The 17105-nt window shown below is 39.3% G+C and overlaps 1 protein-coding gene across 4 annotated transcripts in view; it reads right to left on the reverse strand.

Moving 5' to 3' along the window:
- The window catches only part of LOC124131513 (neuronal acetylcholine receptor subunit alpha-10-like), a 212042-nt gene that overhangs the window by 54745 nt on the left and 140192 nt on the right, over positions 1-17105 (reverse strand). For 3 of the 4 annotated variants that reach the window (XM_048398307.1, XM_048398305.1, XM_046494805.2), the window contains one exon: positions 12582-12748. In XM_048398307.1, coding sequence (XP_048254264.1) covers positions 12582-12748 — 167 coding nt within the window. Of the gene's footprint in view, positions 1-12581; positions 12749-12799; positions 13248-17105 lie in introns of those variants that run through there. The other variant, XM_046494806.2, reaches the window with a different exon arrangement.

Genomic DNA, 17105 nt, shown 5'->3' on the forward strand with positions numbered 1-17105 from the left:
ACATGTATCTTTGATCACAACGTTTCCTATTCATAATATTGAAATACAGAAACGGAAATCAATTATCTTAATGCTTTGCTACTGTTCCATGGCTATAACGTTTTGACCACCCGTCCAATTCCTTCCTCTGCTTCCCTGCATCATATCATATGACCGAGTACCGAGTCATACAACGGTACCCTAGTTGCCACACTGTGTGGCACGAAGGAGTATGTTTTGTTTTGTTTGTTTGTTGTTAACGCCGCACTCAGCAATATTCCAGCTATATGACGGCTGTCTGTATATAATAAGTTTTGACCCGATTAAGTGATTGACATCATGACCATAGATCCACGAAATTGGGATACGATGACATGCATCAACCAAGTCACCGAGCTTGTCCACCCGATCCCGTTAGTCGCCTCTTACAAGCATAATCGCCTTTTACGGCAAGCATGGGTTGCTGAAGACCAATTCTACCCCGGAATCTTCACAGGTACTTGGGTACGAGTACTTGTGACCATGAGGAACATGTTCTTGTTCTTATGGCATCTGGCGAGGAATTATTGGTAGCATGTGTGACATTTGTTTCCAAGTGAGATCAAATTTGGTATTACAAAAAGATACATAGAAGTTCAAGATATATAAAAAAAGAAACGGTGGTGCTCGAATTTTACCCAGGTAAATATAGTTCATCGATATCTAGATTGACAATTCACACGCTATAACAATTTACCAAACTTTGATCGATCAGTTCCTCCTTAGGGACACATTATTAATTAAGTCATAGTTAAAGAAAACTTCTTGTGCAATTATGTCATGGTATTTTGTGTGATCTTGGTAATCATGATCAATAAGTGGTTGTCCACTATCAACGTGTTTCATCACGCAAACAACTTTGTTATTGATGACAATTAGATACCACCTGGCCCACATGAAAGGAACAGCTTCAGTTCGGAGAGATTGTTTCACATTGGCGTGTATATCTGGCATCATTCATATCCCGTGTTCAATAGTTTCATCCAGGACTTTGGCCAGACGTTTCTTAAACCCTGAGCCGCTACGTCATTCAACGAGGCTTGGTATGATGTGCAGAGAAAAATAAGCCAAGACCTTGACCGATTGCAAATTGTCTGATGAGATACGGTGCTGTGGCCTATCAGCACAGCTGTCGTCTACCTCTATCATGATGAAACTTTGGCATCGACGTATTAACGTCATTTATAAGTCCAGATTTACCCACTGAGTATGATGATGTCACAGATCGAGACAGTGTTACCACAAATGTAGTACATATCCAACATAGTGAGTGAGTGAGTATGGTTTTACGCCGCTTTTAGCAATATTCCAGCAATATCACAGCGGGGGACACCAGAAATGGGCTTCACACATTGTACCCATGTCGGGAATCGAAACCGGGTCTTCGGCGTGACGAGCGAACGCTTTAACCACAAGCCTAGCTGCCCGCCCCTCATATCCAACATATCCAGAAACTTTAATTTTTAGGACGTTTGAGAATAACAAGAAGTGGGTAGCTTTAGGAAACAGATTTAGGAAGCAGGCATCAACATCATTTGTAAAACCATAAATCCTGAATATTACATGTATCAATCAACTGGACCCCAACCTTGAAATATTTAATATTAAATGAGCTGTTTATACATTCAGGTATCGTCTTATTCTCATATTCCAGTACGCCCACACCATAGAGGCTTCATCATATAAATTAATATTATTCATATACGCTTGAGTCATATTTTCCTGATCTGGAAAGCTGAACGACAAGTCCTTACTTTGTTTCCCGTCGCCTTATATGACTTCATCGCCTTTTCTGCCATTTCTCATTTCTGTATATGACAATACTGGTACCCACTTAAGAAGATCGTGTTAATATCACTTGGGTAAGCGCTGGAGAAATGTGTAATTTTGTAAATATCAGGATCGATATTTGGATGTGAGTACTTGGAGAAATTGCAATCATTCCACTTAATGTTTTGAATTAAATTACGTCAGTTTCCACATACATGTATGTACTTTTAAAACGCGCCAGTACTTATTATCCAAGTTAGTTTATGTGGCTACATTCCCTGTAATATGATTACCATATTCAAGTCTGAGACCATGGTAAAGACGACTGGGTCAAAATGGCAACAAATATAATGACAATCTGAAGCGTCTAGTTAATCTTAATGCGAGTCCTATTGGTGCTACGGGACATTGATGCAATACACTTTGATGCACAGACTACGATTAATATCCAAGATACGGTGTACTCAATAAAACATACCCATGAAGCTATCCAAGATCCTCGTAATGCGAAATCAATGCTTGCAACTTCTGTTTCATGTGTTTTTACAACCGGTGACAATGCCTTGTTCAGAGCCACGTAACTATTTTACTATGCCAATTCTGAATGCAGAGCCATGCAACTATATCTATAGTTGTTCCATAAGCAGACTTGCATAAAACTCAACAACAGTAGTGACAACAGCTGAAGCAAATCCATTGTTGATGTTATCCATTTGGTTCTTCAACAGAAGGTCAATGAAGCCATGTCATGCAATGTGATCATCTTATTATATAATCCTTTAACGTTCTCTATTAGTTTATGCAACGAGGCAGAAGATTCAGGATATGGACAACACGTGTAATAGGAAAGCAGGATGTGTGGTTACACGGTCACTTCGACAGTATACACCATACGGATATGCTGCTAAATTGTGACAATGTCCTGCTCCGCTTTTACTATCGGACATCCACTGATCGCTTATACATGTCATTAATATACTGCTCCTTGTTTACTATCGGACACCCACTAGTCGCTAATGCATGTAATCTACGTACAGTCCCACTTTTACTATCCAGTGGTAGCTAGTAAAACGTACTGCTCCGCTTTTTATATCGGACATTCACTGGTCACTAATACAACGTACGTTACAATGAAGTATACCTCTACAGGTGAGGCTGGACTAGATCTAGTTTCTGAACATATTTTACAGAATAAAACCCAGGTTATCGCAATTACAAAAACAAAAAGCAGCACATACACTCTCTCCACTTTCAGAACTGCTGTAATCCAGACTTACTCCATTTATAGACTTGCGTGGGCTGTATTGAATATATTTGTTTCAGGGTCTGTATGACAGACTATTCAGTGCGATTCATGAGACATGTAAATGGTTGGACGTGTTCACATGGGCACTTTGAGTGTGTACACCATAAGGAAAGCAACAAGAAGCTTGTGATAGGAGCGCGCCTATATCAAGCATGCATACGTATGTGAATGTGATTCCATGGCCACTGCGAATGTTTACAATATGAGGATATACAAGAAGCCAGAATGCTCATGAGATGAACCGTACATGTCCCTGCACTAGGAAAGTGTGAAACGTTCGTACACGCTCTCTTCGGCAGTTTACTGTATCGGCCCAGACAACAAGGCAGAAGGTTCATGATATGAACTGCACCTGTACTAGCGAGGCATAAGACATCAACATGTTTGTCTTCACAAGGTCACTAGGCATGTTTACATCTTAAGGATAAGCAACAAGACAGGAGGCTCATGATATAAACTGTCCCTGCACCAGTGGGGGTATATATTGGTACACGGTCTCTTCGGCAGTTTACTTCATCGGCTCAGACGACAAGGCAGAAGGTTCATGATATCAACTGCACCTGTACTAGCGAGGCATCAGACATGAACATGTTTGTCTTCACATGGTCACTAGGAATGTTTACATCATAAGGATAAGCATCAAGACAGGAGGCTCATGATATAAACTGTCCCTGCACCAGTGGGGGTATATATTGGTACACGGTCTCTTCGGCAGTTTACTTCATCGGCTCAGACAACAAGGCAGAAGGTTCATGATATGAACTGCACCTGTACTAGCGAGGCATAAGACATGAACATGTTTGTCTTCACATGGTCACTAGGAATGTTTACATCATAAGGATAAGCATCAAGACAGGAGGCTCATGATATAAACTGTCCCTGCACCAGTGGGGGTATATATTGGTACACGGTCTCTTCGGCAGTTTACTGCATCGGCTCAGACGACAAGGCAGAAGGTTCATGATATCAACTGCACCTGTACCAACGAGGAGACATAAGACATGTACATGTATGTGTCAATATGGTCACTACGAATGTTTACACCATCAGGACACAACGAGACCAGACCAGATAGTATGATCTGTCCCTGTACTGGCGAGGCAAAATACATTGGTGCATGATCTCTTCGATAGGCAACTCCATCGAGCAAAGGGTTCATGATGTGAACTACCGATGTATTTGGAAAGCATGCTACAATTATATGTATGTCTTTGCATGGGCACCAAGAATGTTTACACCAAAACGATATACAAGGAAGAATGCGGTCATGTCTACATGATCATCTCGACTGTTAACACCTTCCAGAATATAACGAACAATTCCGCTCAAATTCCATAGTCTTGAAGACAAACCTGCCATCATAAGACAGACATTCCAACGTCTATCGTAAGTGTTTTACAATAGACAAGCAGAGGATGAGTTCACTTGCAGCATGGAGGAAGCTATTCGTTGTAATATTGTCACTTTCATATTAACCTAGATCAATCTCAGAATAGTGTTAGACACACCATCATTCAACCTTAAGACGTAGGTACAGAAGTTCATCTTTAATATAATTATATGTGCACTACTGCTCTTTCACGCGGGGCATCAAAGATGTTTGAAGAAGAAGTAGTTGTATCTGTTAAGACGTTAATCCGACTCAGTCGGTAATGTTGGTCGCAGACATACCCCTGCAGGCACTGTAACCTAATTTCCTCCATCTCTTTTAGCTTTTCACTTCCAAGGTAACTAGTTTGAACTTATTCATTGCATCATGCCTCTTTCTGTTCTTCTTACAAACATTGATCTGTCATTACATCCCAGCTTGGCTTAACCTTGGTGTTCGTTGGATTTTATCTGTGCTTGCTTGTCGTCGTTGCCAAATACTTGACAAATATCTGAACTCACGTAATTGTATATATAGTAATATTTCGTTGGATTCTATCTGTGCTTGCTTGTCGTCGTTGCCAAATACTTGACAAATATCTGAACACACGTAATTGTATATATAGTAATATTTTACGTTCCTGACTACGTAAAAGGGTAATGCTAAATCGTCACATTCTTAATTTAAGTATTCCAAGACGAGTATTTCGTTATAATAGAGGAGGATGTTTCCGATTAATATAATCCACAAAGAGAATTCTTAATCCTATACTCTGTTGAAGGCAGACTCCTTCAATTCAATCTTAAACCACGTGGACTGTCAAATTGATTTTTATTATATCTGGTGTTTTAAGCGATGTGTATATACATTGATAACAAAACACCGCAATGTCCACATGCAGAACCCAGTGCTTTCTGAAGCATTGCAGAGAGTATTAAACTAAAACTGGAAAAGGCGTCATGTGGGATGCAATTTCCTTTATGCAAATTTCAGTCAAGAACACATATATGTAAAACTGTTGAGGCACATGTGTGACTGTTTACAAGGGGTCCTGGCGATGTACGTCGAACAGATGTGGCATAATTGACAACTTGTCTCAACCCAGTGTGTTTCACGAGGGACTGATTTATGTATTATTGATTTGTACAATTTTTCATTACAATTTCTTTCAACGATTTTTTTTTATCATCGAAGCAGTAAAAATGTTCATGTGATGTTTGTAATGGGTATTGCGTCGTGTAAGCTGTTGAAAATGTATGAGGATTGCACGAGATTAAAAAGTAACGCGAAATGGGTTTTATGATAGCAAAAACATACTCTCTTCACTTCCAGCCTCACAAAGAGAACTTTGATTTGCTGAGAATTTCATAAAAACGCTGAGTAGATTAGACCTTACTTGTTTTATGTCATGTGCAATCCTGCATTCAGTGAAAGGCAGCGACTCTAACAGACCCCTTTTTAGTCATTTAGGCCTTAAATGGTTTAGTGATTAATATATATTTGATGTTTCCTTTTATTGCTAATTTGACATCCCGTGCAAACCATTTGTATGAGTATTGATTTGTGCTATCATTTTGAAATTGTTTTCAATATCTTTCCACTGTCCTTGTAATTGGGATTATAATTCTCACGTCTTTATTAGCATGACAATATTTTATATAAAGAATGATTGATACAAATAATCACGCATAAAAACGATCTACAAAACACAATCACACTGATGATTTGAATTAATACTTCATTTCAAGAAAATCGTATTATTCATTCCAAACAGAGTGATATCCTCAGTAATAAAATTACGATTCTGTTTAAAATTCTAAGCAACCCTTTTCACCAAGTTACATGCACTTCGATCGGAGTTAAGCTAAAGCGTGTGATTCACCAACACCGATTCTAAAAATTGTCGCTGTTCTTTTTCTCCTGATCAAAAAGACCTAAAATCTGCATTGATTTTCCTGCAAGACAAATTAACAAATTGGAAGGTGAGGAAAGTTTATTGGATCTCAGTAATTTTTCTAATGGAGATAGCAAACTAAATTGCAAGACATTCCTAATGGTTCCACTCCCCTTTAAAGGTAATGATGCTGTCGAAAATTTGGAAAATAGCGGCTTTATCAGTAGCCCTGCTTTTGCTATCGTCGTCTAAAGAGAAATCATTTTCACTAGAATTCTACTGGTGTCTGGCAGTATATTCTCATTTCTAGATCCGGGCATTAGGTGGTGAGATGTTATCAGTTTTCTACACAAAATACGCATTTGCATGACGTGTTCAGGCAATAGGTAAACATAATAATTATGGACATTACGTCATATTCACGTGTGGAAAATCAATTATATTACCGTCAGGTCATGCACAGAGCGGTTGTTTTATTCAGCAGTTGATGAAACTATATTTAATCTGACTGTCACTCCTACAACATGATGTGTTAAGGCACCGTCATTGATAGATGATTAAAAAAATAAAATACAGTTTATAGGAAATTAAGTTCATACAAATGTCAAACACATTATCTCTGAGTAAATCTCTATTTTCACGAATATGTTCCTGCAATACAGCAATACGCATGTGAAGACAAAAAGGCAACATACGCGTAGGTAGGATCATTGCAATGTCGCAAATCTAGTCTGTGTATCACTAAATTTAATATCTAACTGTCACATGGTTTTATGCAGGAGCAATATGTAATATTTACAAAGATCGTAACATTCGCTTGTCTAATTTATACGCCAGAAACAAATATGTCTCTTGAACATTTCAGTGAACCAAATGTCGAGAAGATGTATTTAACAATATAGCTCAACTGAACACCATCTCCTAAACGTGTCTACCATTTGGATTAACTACAGAAGGATCTATCAACCAATACACTTGTGTTCCAATCGACCAACGAAAACCTCTCCTTGAACTCCCAGTTCCGTTGCCTTCGACCTTGGACCTGTCGGAGTATTATGTTAGCCCCCTCTGGCAGATAGAAGTGGCGTTTGTTTGGAGGTAAACTAATAGAATCTGACAAGATAGTGTATTTGTCTCCCCCTGACAAGCTATCGACTGTAGTTATTCACTTTCAAATCAATATCACGTCCACGTGCCAAGGTAGACGACGCAATAACATCTACAGTTACCAAATATACCTTATTCCCAAGGGAAGGAACCTTTGGTACAGGGCGCATTGTCTGGTAGAGAGTTGTATAATAAAGCCTTATCTGCCTGGAGGTGAAGATCTTGGAGCTAGAACTACCGGATTAATAACCAACGACATGTTGCGTGTTACGATCAATAGTTCTGAAGTTAGTGAGGTACGTCTGGATGTGATCCCGCATGTGGGAGATAATCTACACAATAGAGTTATATTTCTTAACAGGTTACTTCATTAACCTGAATATTTGTGAAGAGTGAGTGAGTGAGTGAGTATGGTTTTACGCCGCTTTTAGCAATATTCCAGCAACATCACGGCGGGGGACACCAGAAATGGGCTTCACACATTGTACCCATGTCGGGAATCGAACCCGGGTCTTCAGCGTGACGAGCGAACGCTTTAACCACTAGGCTACCCGACCGCCCCTAATATGTGTGAAGAAGAGGGTGCATATGAATCGGGTGTCTCGTATTCAGCTCCATAGATATTACCTCAAAATTGATTCCAAATGTGACCAAAGGCATTTGGTTTATAAGGGGATGTCCAATGAAGCGGTTATATACGGTACCTTATTTACGACTCTGAATAGCATCTGTTGAAAAATAGTTCACTCGTCAAATATCACTGTTGTAACGTAAAACACTGGTGAATTCAAACAATCCTGGTGTGCAGTACCCGAAACTTTAGAAAGCTAATCGAAGCACTTATATCGAGCCACAAAGGCGTGAAGAGCATTAACCCTGTTGACAATATAGCAGACATCTAAGGAAATCCGACACGTAAAAGGCATGAGTTTATTCAGCCTCGTTGACTATCATTACATTGTTGAGTTCATTTTCAAAGGACTTAAGTGTTAAATGTTTCAAGTGAAAGTCATTCCAGTTGTTAGCATAAAATATCAAGACGATCAAAATGCAATAAATTATGCATTACCTGTATCCGATCATTATGTGTTTAAACAGCTAGCATTGACTTTCCTCAGTTACTGCTGAGTGGAGGACACTCGACGTAATACAAATATTGCAAAAGGCTTCAATACAGGACATCTTTAGTTGTTTTCTACCTTTCTAGCTCTTAGCTCCCGTCCCCTCAATCTACTAACCAACACCGATAGCCATCTCCAAATCAATATTCAATCTTCGTTCTAGGACTCCTGATTGGCACGTGACATTATAAAACGACGCTCAACAACTAGGATCCCCGTGGTGTGTTGACAAAGATAGGAGTAAAATATTTTCATTCATTTTTTCAAGAACGAGTTTGTACACTACGATTTCGTAAGTACATATTAAGAACATCTCGCTTTAAATTATGTCTGCTTTTTTTCGTTTTTTCTTGCTTGGCTAAACGTATCGTTTAAGAAAACGCAACTACTGGAAATGTGTTTTTCACAAGAAACCCTTTGGTTTATTGACGTTATGGTTAATCTTCCGAACATAGTAAGAAGAAACACCTCGCTGTAAAATTCATTACAAGAAAAGAACTCGGTCTGTCAATTCCTTTGGAAAATCGAGCAAATTTTGAAGACAAGAGCTTTCGGTCATAATCTTCTATGCCTTTGTAAAATAATTCGATATCGAAGAGTTCTAAGAATACGCTTCACAGGAGGTATTGTGCCACTGCGTCACGTCTCAAATTGACAGTCGCCTTCTTTCATCTAACTCTCTATAGATCGTAATATGTGACCTTTTTGCAACATGTCACTTTTAAATCGTAAGACTTTTGTTCATTTAGAATGCTCTTAAAACATTTCACATCACAGTTCCGATGACTGTTTCTAGATGTAACGTAATATTCAATTTGTACGCGAAGTCTCGTGTAATGATACATGTAAAAACATGCTTTGGTTATTATTCTCTACCAAAGTATATTAATATTATTTTAACGCTTCGAGCAACCTTGTCAATCAAGATACAATTCCTTCTAGTTCCAATTAAATCTGCGGCTCTGCACTGAGAGACTGGAACAGTTGTGGAAGAACTTCGTAGTTGTAATTGAAATTTTAATGAAACCATTTACAATCTATGTGTTGCTGTATCATGCCATGGCGATCCCAGCTGTTGCAGTCTCTCTGTATACTCCCTAATGACCCCGCCCCCGCCTCTGCCCCCTTGACCGATGGATATTGGCCTAAGGCATCCCTCGCTGGATGCGTGCTCATTCCAGGTGTCGAGTATGTATCAGTGTTTGTAAATGATCTGATCCATGAAGCTCAATTACTACGGTTTTGTGCAATGTGTAAACACATTTATATCCGGAGAGAAGAGTGGAAAGTCATGCTGACGTGAACGTCTGTCATGGTTTGTGTCAGTCGAAGCATTTCGAAGATGTCTAAAGCATGGTACTATATGCTATTATATGTCTAACTGCCCTTGATGATGGTCACACGAACGCATGAGTGGTTTGCTGCTGTACCACCAAGAAGCCACGGGGTTTCTCCACGTTGTCATTCAATATACGGATGTGTGTAATAAGAAATGGCGGGGTTGACCTTTAGAGCTGAAACTCAAATAATTGACTAAACCACATAATATCACTGTACGTTTCCTACTACTTTTTGATCACAGTGTTGGGATCTCGTTATCATACTCCCTCTCGAAACTTAATAATAAAAACCGATGTAATCTGGGGTCTTTCCCACAAAAAAGTGCTGACGCTGACCAGTTCTTTCAAACATAGATAATGTCAGAGTGGCCCTAGCCTTGGGGGTCGATACAGCAAAGTCAAGAAACGACTGCCATCGAAGTGCATTGGAACAGGACCTGATCTGATTTATTGTTTGGAAGTACATAACATGTTTATACATCCAATTTATTTGGCATGAGCTCATATGAGAACCGCTCAATACAAATGTATACATCATTACTGTAGGGTATATATCACATCGACTCGGAGCCATGCAACATGTTGATTAATGACTCGGATTTACAACCAATTCCGCATGTGGGAGAACCTGCAACCAAATGCCACAATAAAGATGGAGACTCTTGTGTCCTTAACCTTATCCCTTGCCCATTGAATAACATCGAATGCTTCCTCATTCAACCATCGTTCATGTTGGGCTATGAATATATATATGTACGTACTTACACAGATATCAACGTTTTAAGTTCCATAATTTTGGTTTTGTTTCGGTGCAGACTCTTTGATCTGACTGTATAAGATGTCTTCATTGTAGGCAAACGTTGTCTGCGGCATTAATGTATTGCAATCACGATTTTTATGTTCTATGTATCGAATACAAGTTACAATTTGAAAGACGACTTCGTGGAACCAGCATCGCGCCAAGGGTGAATCTTTACACACCCTTTCGTCCACATCGTAAACCGAAACGCTCAACGGTTCCCGATCCTTTATGCGTGAATACTAAACCAGCAATCACTTGCAAGCTATTCAGAAGGTCGTACTGAACTTAACAAAAAATCATATCTGCCCCCTTGTGCTTTGATTTTCTCCATAACATGCTTCTTTCGTTTGTTTAGATTACACAAACATAATAACTATTCACACTTAATCTGAAGCATTAGTGTAGATTGTGCCAGAGGAGTCTTTGAAGTTAGAGGGCATGCCAGCACACTGAAGACTGTATAGAAAACTCTCTCCCTATCAAGATGGTAATGTCCCTTGTTAAAGACGCCACTTCAATCTGTGTAAAGAATAAATTGGGGTCTACAGCAACATTATATCCGTGTGAGATACTGTGTAACCACGAAAAGGAATAAGTGCTCTAATGCATGATATGAATGATCAGGCAGTAGTCATGCATAGTAGTAAAGCATCCGTTATTACGCCCTATTTTGATATTCTTGAGCGAAATTATCGTACGTTATTTAGGTCAAAAGATTTTATGTACCGCAATCCACATTTACTGATACAGTTATGGGGTTGTAGGTAATGGCGGTCGATAAAATACGTTTTGTGTATTTCTGTGCGTTACGATTGCGCATCCGTTTTAATTTCTGTTTTGATATTTTTTCCATACGTGTAATATATCGGTTATGGCTTCCATGCAATTTTCTAGGACATGCACATTAGGTACAAGTAAGTTGCCACTGGGCAAGGAATATCACTCCTTGTGTTGTCCTGAGTGACCACGTTTCATTACAGCTGTTTGTAAGTCTTGTACATGTATGTTCATCTGAGTTATATCTCAAGCTCTGTTATACATGTTGATCTTTTAAAACGTACTATAGCGCCCGGCGGTATTCAGATGTATTATCAAAGGTTCAGTCAAAAACAAAATTATTCTAAAAACATAATTGGTTCCACTTACGTGTTACGTAACGAACAATGATGGACGGTCTGCCAACAATGATTCTGAATCTGCTCATATGAAACGCAGAAAGTAATTCCTCAAAAAGACTTTTAACATTTTACGGGAATGATATCAGTATAATTGACCTGTCAAAAATCCGACATTTTGCAGAGCCTATCACAAAAGCACCTGTCATTATGAAAAAGTAACATGTTTTTAGTTCCCTCGAGATGTAACTATAGCTATTAAGCAGTCAGCATCTCCCTGCTCCGACAACAGGTCTTATAATTGCGTTGTTTAGTGAAGGGTTATAATAGGTGGACAAGTCAGGAATCTGTACAAAGCCTTTTTTATTTGATAATGCAATAGCTGCACGAATCAAAATTTTGTCCTTCGTTTGAAGTTTCAAATTGTGTTATTGAAATTTTGAAGTGAATTCTATATAATCTAAATCCTGGTGTACTGTTATCGCCTATGTCGTACTGTAAATTGCTACCTTTGCAAGTTAATATCTTTTTAATTTTAATGTATAGTTGTCACTGTTAAGCTAACTAATGTTATTTTATACATTTCATAAAAAACATATACAATTGCTCTTACATGTACACAGACAAAACATAATATTTCTCATATTTTGAAAAAAACAAACCATTAATACATTTGTGAAAGCGCACACATACATGTAGATTGCAGTGTTGCTATTTCCAACAAAAAGAAACCTCTTACCATATCGGCGATTTGAATAAGTGTCAAACCAAATTTAACCACAACTGTTTTTGAAGCGTTGTAAACAGGACGAGCGTAAGGGTCGTATTTGTCAAGAAGTTTTCTCAGCAGTTTCTGCTCATCAGGAATCCTGTGAGGCTTCTCCAGCTTTTTCCGTCTATGTCGACCTAATGAGAAACAAAACAGACACACATATAAAACAAAATCAACGCACTCACCATATCAGTAATCTGTGTTAAAGTGATCCCAAACTTTACTGTCACTTTGTCCGATGCGTTGTATACAGGCCTTGAAGCTGTGTTGTAGTCACTTAGAATTTTATCCAAAAGACGTTGCTCGTCAGTAGGAATATTAAACACAATAACCGGAAATAGAATAAAAACGTGAAGCACGTGCAACACAAACGGTGACAGCATAATCAGGCGACACTTCCGGTTGGTGTAAAAAGTTGCACGAGGGCTTAAAAGTGGATCTGGTGCATGAAAACTGTCCAAAGTAAAATTGCAAGCAATTGGTTGATGGGATCAATACGCTTCATGTAGCATGGCTCCAGTAAAGCATATGTTTTGTAATGAAACCTCTGAAGAGTTGACGGAACGGGCCCACTCAGCCCATCGCGTTGATCCCGGGTCTAACTCTGATAGCCAACTACTGCTATGCTGCCCGAACAACCATCCTACTGACGATGCCATGCGCACTCACTCAGCCTGCTGCCTACCGGGCGCAGGCTTCGATCCTACAATCACTCAGCTTTAGCAGAGGTACATATAACAACGACTCGTTATCATGCTTACAATCTTCGTCTCTCAAGGACTATTCCATCCCATTGGCGTTTGTATACACGTCCATTCACATTTATCCTTAACAAGAGTTGTTAAGTAATTGAATGCTCCACCTTTAAAATGATACCATTATCTATTCAGAAAGGTTAACGTTAATTGACTGTACGTTGTAATTGAGTCAACGTGGTTACACAGTAGCTTATGTAATATTTTCGTGGTGGGGGTATATTTAGGTGTGCGTGCACTGCCGCTCACAGATTAGGGCTGCAGGTGTTACCAGATTAAACACGCTTTTGTCCGTTGCGTGGGTGTGATTAAATTGTACTTGTGGAATACGTTGTGACGTTGGTTATAATGGACGTTTATATTGGATGAAAGTTTTCCGAATACACTTTACAAAAGCTCATCGGGGAACGTTCAGGCATTAACAAGTAACTATTGCCTTGCCGAAATGTAAATGCTCATTTTGGACATTGATTGTATGCATGAATAAATAATGATATCAATCACAGAAAACAGATATATTTTTTTCTAATTATTGACGTTTTACTTCTTTGCGAAAATAGTGCTATGTGCCAGAAATGAATTTGATTCCGTTTGCAGCAACTATTTAATCTCTACAGCTATCATAGTTTTTCACGTTTTATGCGTGCAAAGTTAACAACGAGAAATATTAGTGGGAGCATATAATTGCAACAAAACATAAGTCAGTATCCCAGTATAAGCTACATTTCACAGAAAAATAACATGTGTATATATATGAGACAACGTATTTTAATAGTTATATTCCACTCCCTCTTAATCAGGAATAATTTTACCATAATTATCATCATATTGGCATCTTCTATAAAAAACCCATAAATATAGATTAACATAGTGTTTATATTTTCAATGTCATTGATTATCACGAATACTGAGTTAACGTTGGCCTCAATGTTTGACGAAAATTGAGTTTCACAATACATCCATTAGAATATTAAATAACTTTGATGTTAACTAAAATGTACTATTTATTTCCCTGAACTCATTCAGTGGGATATACCCTAATCATTCCCAGGTCATATGATTAAGAACTTAATCATGTAAGAACATCCTCGGTACGTAAGGACCACCTTGTATAAATAGCGTTTAACGTACCCTGATGAAACACAATGCTCATTTTCGGTGTTTAATCTTTTCGCAAACTTGGTGTTATCACTTTAAGTGATCAATTAATATAATTTCCAATGGAATATGTTTCGGCAGTTAATCGAGACTGATCAATCTCTGTCGTTGACGTTAATATATGTGTCCATATTTAACACTTTGCATTTGCCAGGTCTTTGCCCAGAACCCATATCACAAAGACACTTTTGAATATAAACTGGATTAATGTCGTTACATTATTTTATATTTTTAGAATTGATATAATTGTAAAACGCTTTTAGCAGGCCAGGTGGTTTAGAATGCCTATGCTCCCAAGTGCATCTCCATGTGTTACATCATTGTTGATTTTGTACGCTTTCCGTAATCGTTTTAACGTTTCAGGTCGCCCAACAGTGTCACGTAATGCCTCTGAAACCCAGAGAGTCTGCGCTGGAATATTTTGGAATGGGTGAGTAATATTGTAGCAGCAATGGTTCACAGTAATTGCAAAAATTTGCTGATTAAGTTTCCAAAAGATATTTCATGAAGCGTAATAAATGTTTTAAATTGAAACAATGTAGAAACATCTCAATGGAATAAACCGAACCTTTGATAAGCTTGTTTTCACTCGATGGAACCAAACAATTACATGTTGTCTTATTTTTCCTAATGTGCGATGATGCCTCCCCCAAGCCGTACAGATCGCCTCCGTGGTCTAGTACCAGAGCGTCCGCCCGGAAAGCGGAAGGTCGGGGGTTCGATCCCCGGCTGCGTCATACCAAAAAACGTTAAAAGATTGTACTTGTTCTTACCCTGTCTGGCGCTCGGCATTAAGGGGGTGAAACAAGCACTAATCGGCTCGGAGTCAGAATACTGTGTCTGAGTGGGGTATTCTTGGGCTCAGTGGGCTAGCACAATAAAATCGGCATTAGTCCTGACTAGTATAAGCAACCACACCTCATCTCACCAAACCTCAAGGTAATTATGACATGTGAGTGAGTGAGTGAGTTTGGTTTTAGGCCGCTTTTAACAGTATTCCAGTTATATCACGGCGTGTCAGCTTAATGTGGGAGGAAAGCCCGAAGTGATGCAGGTCTCAGTCGTTTACCACTTCGGTGAAACCCACGAGCACGGGTATGGTGCTGACAAACCTAGAAACATAATCGGGGCAAACCGGGATTCGAACCCACAATCAAAGGTTTCTGGCGTGCCCAAGGGACGCAACTCTGCATAGCGAATCGCGGCGCCTTAGACGACTGGGCCACCCGTGCCCCCTATGACATGTGAATACTCGGGTATGACGTTAAACTCTATTCCCGTTAGATCCAAGTCTTCATCAACCCATAAGAGGCGACTAACAGGATAGGGGGGTCATGCTCGCTGGCTTGGTTGATGCATGTCATCGTATCCCAATTGCGTGGATCGATGCTCATGATATCAATCACTGCATTGTCTGGTCCAGCCGTGATGCTGTCTGAATTTATTGTTTTATAGACCCGTCTGTCTCACTAACCAACACAAATGAACCAGTATTAGAGTAAGTTTGGTTGACGGCCTCTTTGAATAGTATTTCAGTTTGATCACGGCGTGTCAATTTGATGTAAAAGGAAAGTCCAAAGTCATTCAGGTCTTGGGTCACCACTTGAAACCCAAGAGCAAGGGTGTGGGTCTGACAATCCTTGAATCATAATCACGGTGAATCAGGGATAAGAACCCACGAACAGCGGGTCTTGGCACGACAATGGACACACATGTGCACAGCAAATGGCATCCATGTTTGTGGTTGATGTTATCTTTTAGAGTTACTATATTTACTAATTGCGACATTTGCCATTTCTAAGGGGCGCATGATATCGGCATAGACGACTGAGCCAACCGTGCAAGCACATAGATATACCAGATTGTGACCTCCCATCAAACATTTGAGATATCCTTAGGACATCAGTCAAACACTTTTAATACTTTTTATCACGATGACATCATTTAATTATGCATTTGAATTAACATGAACTCTTAATACATAAGTTAAACTTTCTAAATAACATTAGAAAAGCAGCCGAACATTTTAAAGTTAAGAAACCAGTTGACCAGTAAGGACGCCTTCTTCATTATCAGCAAAAACCTCCAGTCAACCATGTTTGAGATACACACTGGGTTTCAAGCTACAAGTGTCATACATGTGCACCATTAGTTCCAAAGTTGGGCAAGAGGGTTACAGTACCTAAGGTTGCTGTACACTGATATTCCCTGATTGGGGGTGGGTGTGATCACGTGATCGTAGATTTCAGCCCAAAATGGTAAATGTCGCCGACCGGCATAACTTGGCATTAAGTAAAACAGAACTCCTTGATATGACTGAAACACTGTTAAAGTGGCACTAACCCCCACCCCATCTACCCAAAAAACCAATATGTGCATCTCTTAAATTGCATACTAAATATGTGTACTTGGTGAAGATCGTGGAAGCAACGGTATCGTTAAATTCCAGATTACAGTGCTTAGGCGTGTTCACGCGGATAGGGAGGGCACTGATTTGCGTATTCGATGACGGGCGGCTGCCTGAGCGGTCTGTTAATCATGAGAGAGTTCATTGACACCAAAAGCGATAACCAATCTT

This window comes from Haliotis rufescens, unplaced genomic scaffold (genome assembly GCF_023055435.1).
Source record: "Haliotis rufescens isolate VD_foot unplaced genomic scaffold, xgHalRufe1.0.p SCAF_1, whole genome shotgun sequence".
Lineage (NCBI taxonomy): Eukaryota > Metazoa > Mollusca > Gastropoda > Lepetellida > Haliotidae > Haliotis > Haliotis rufescens.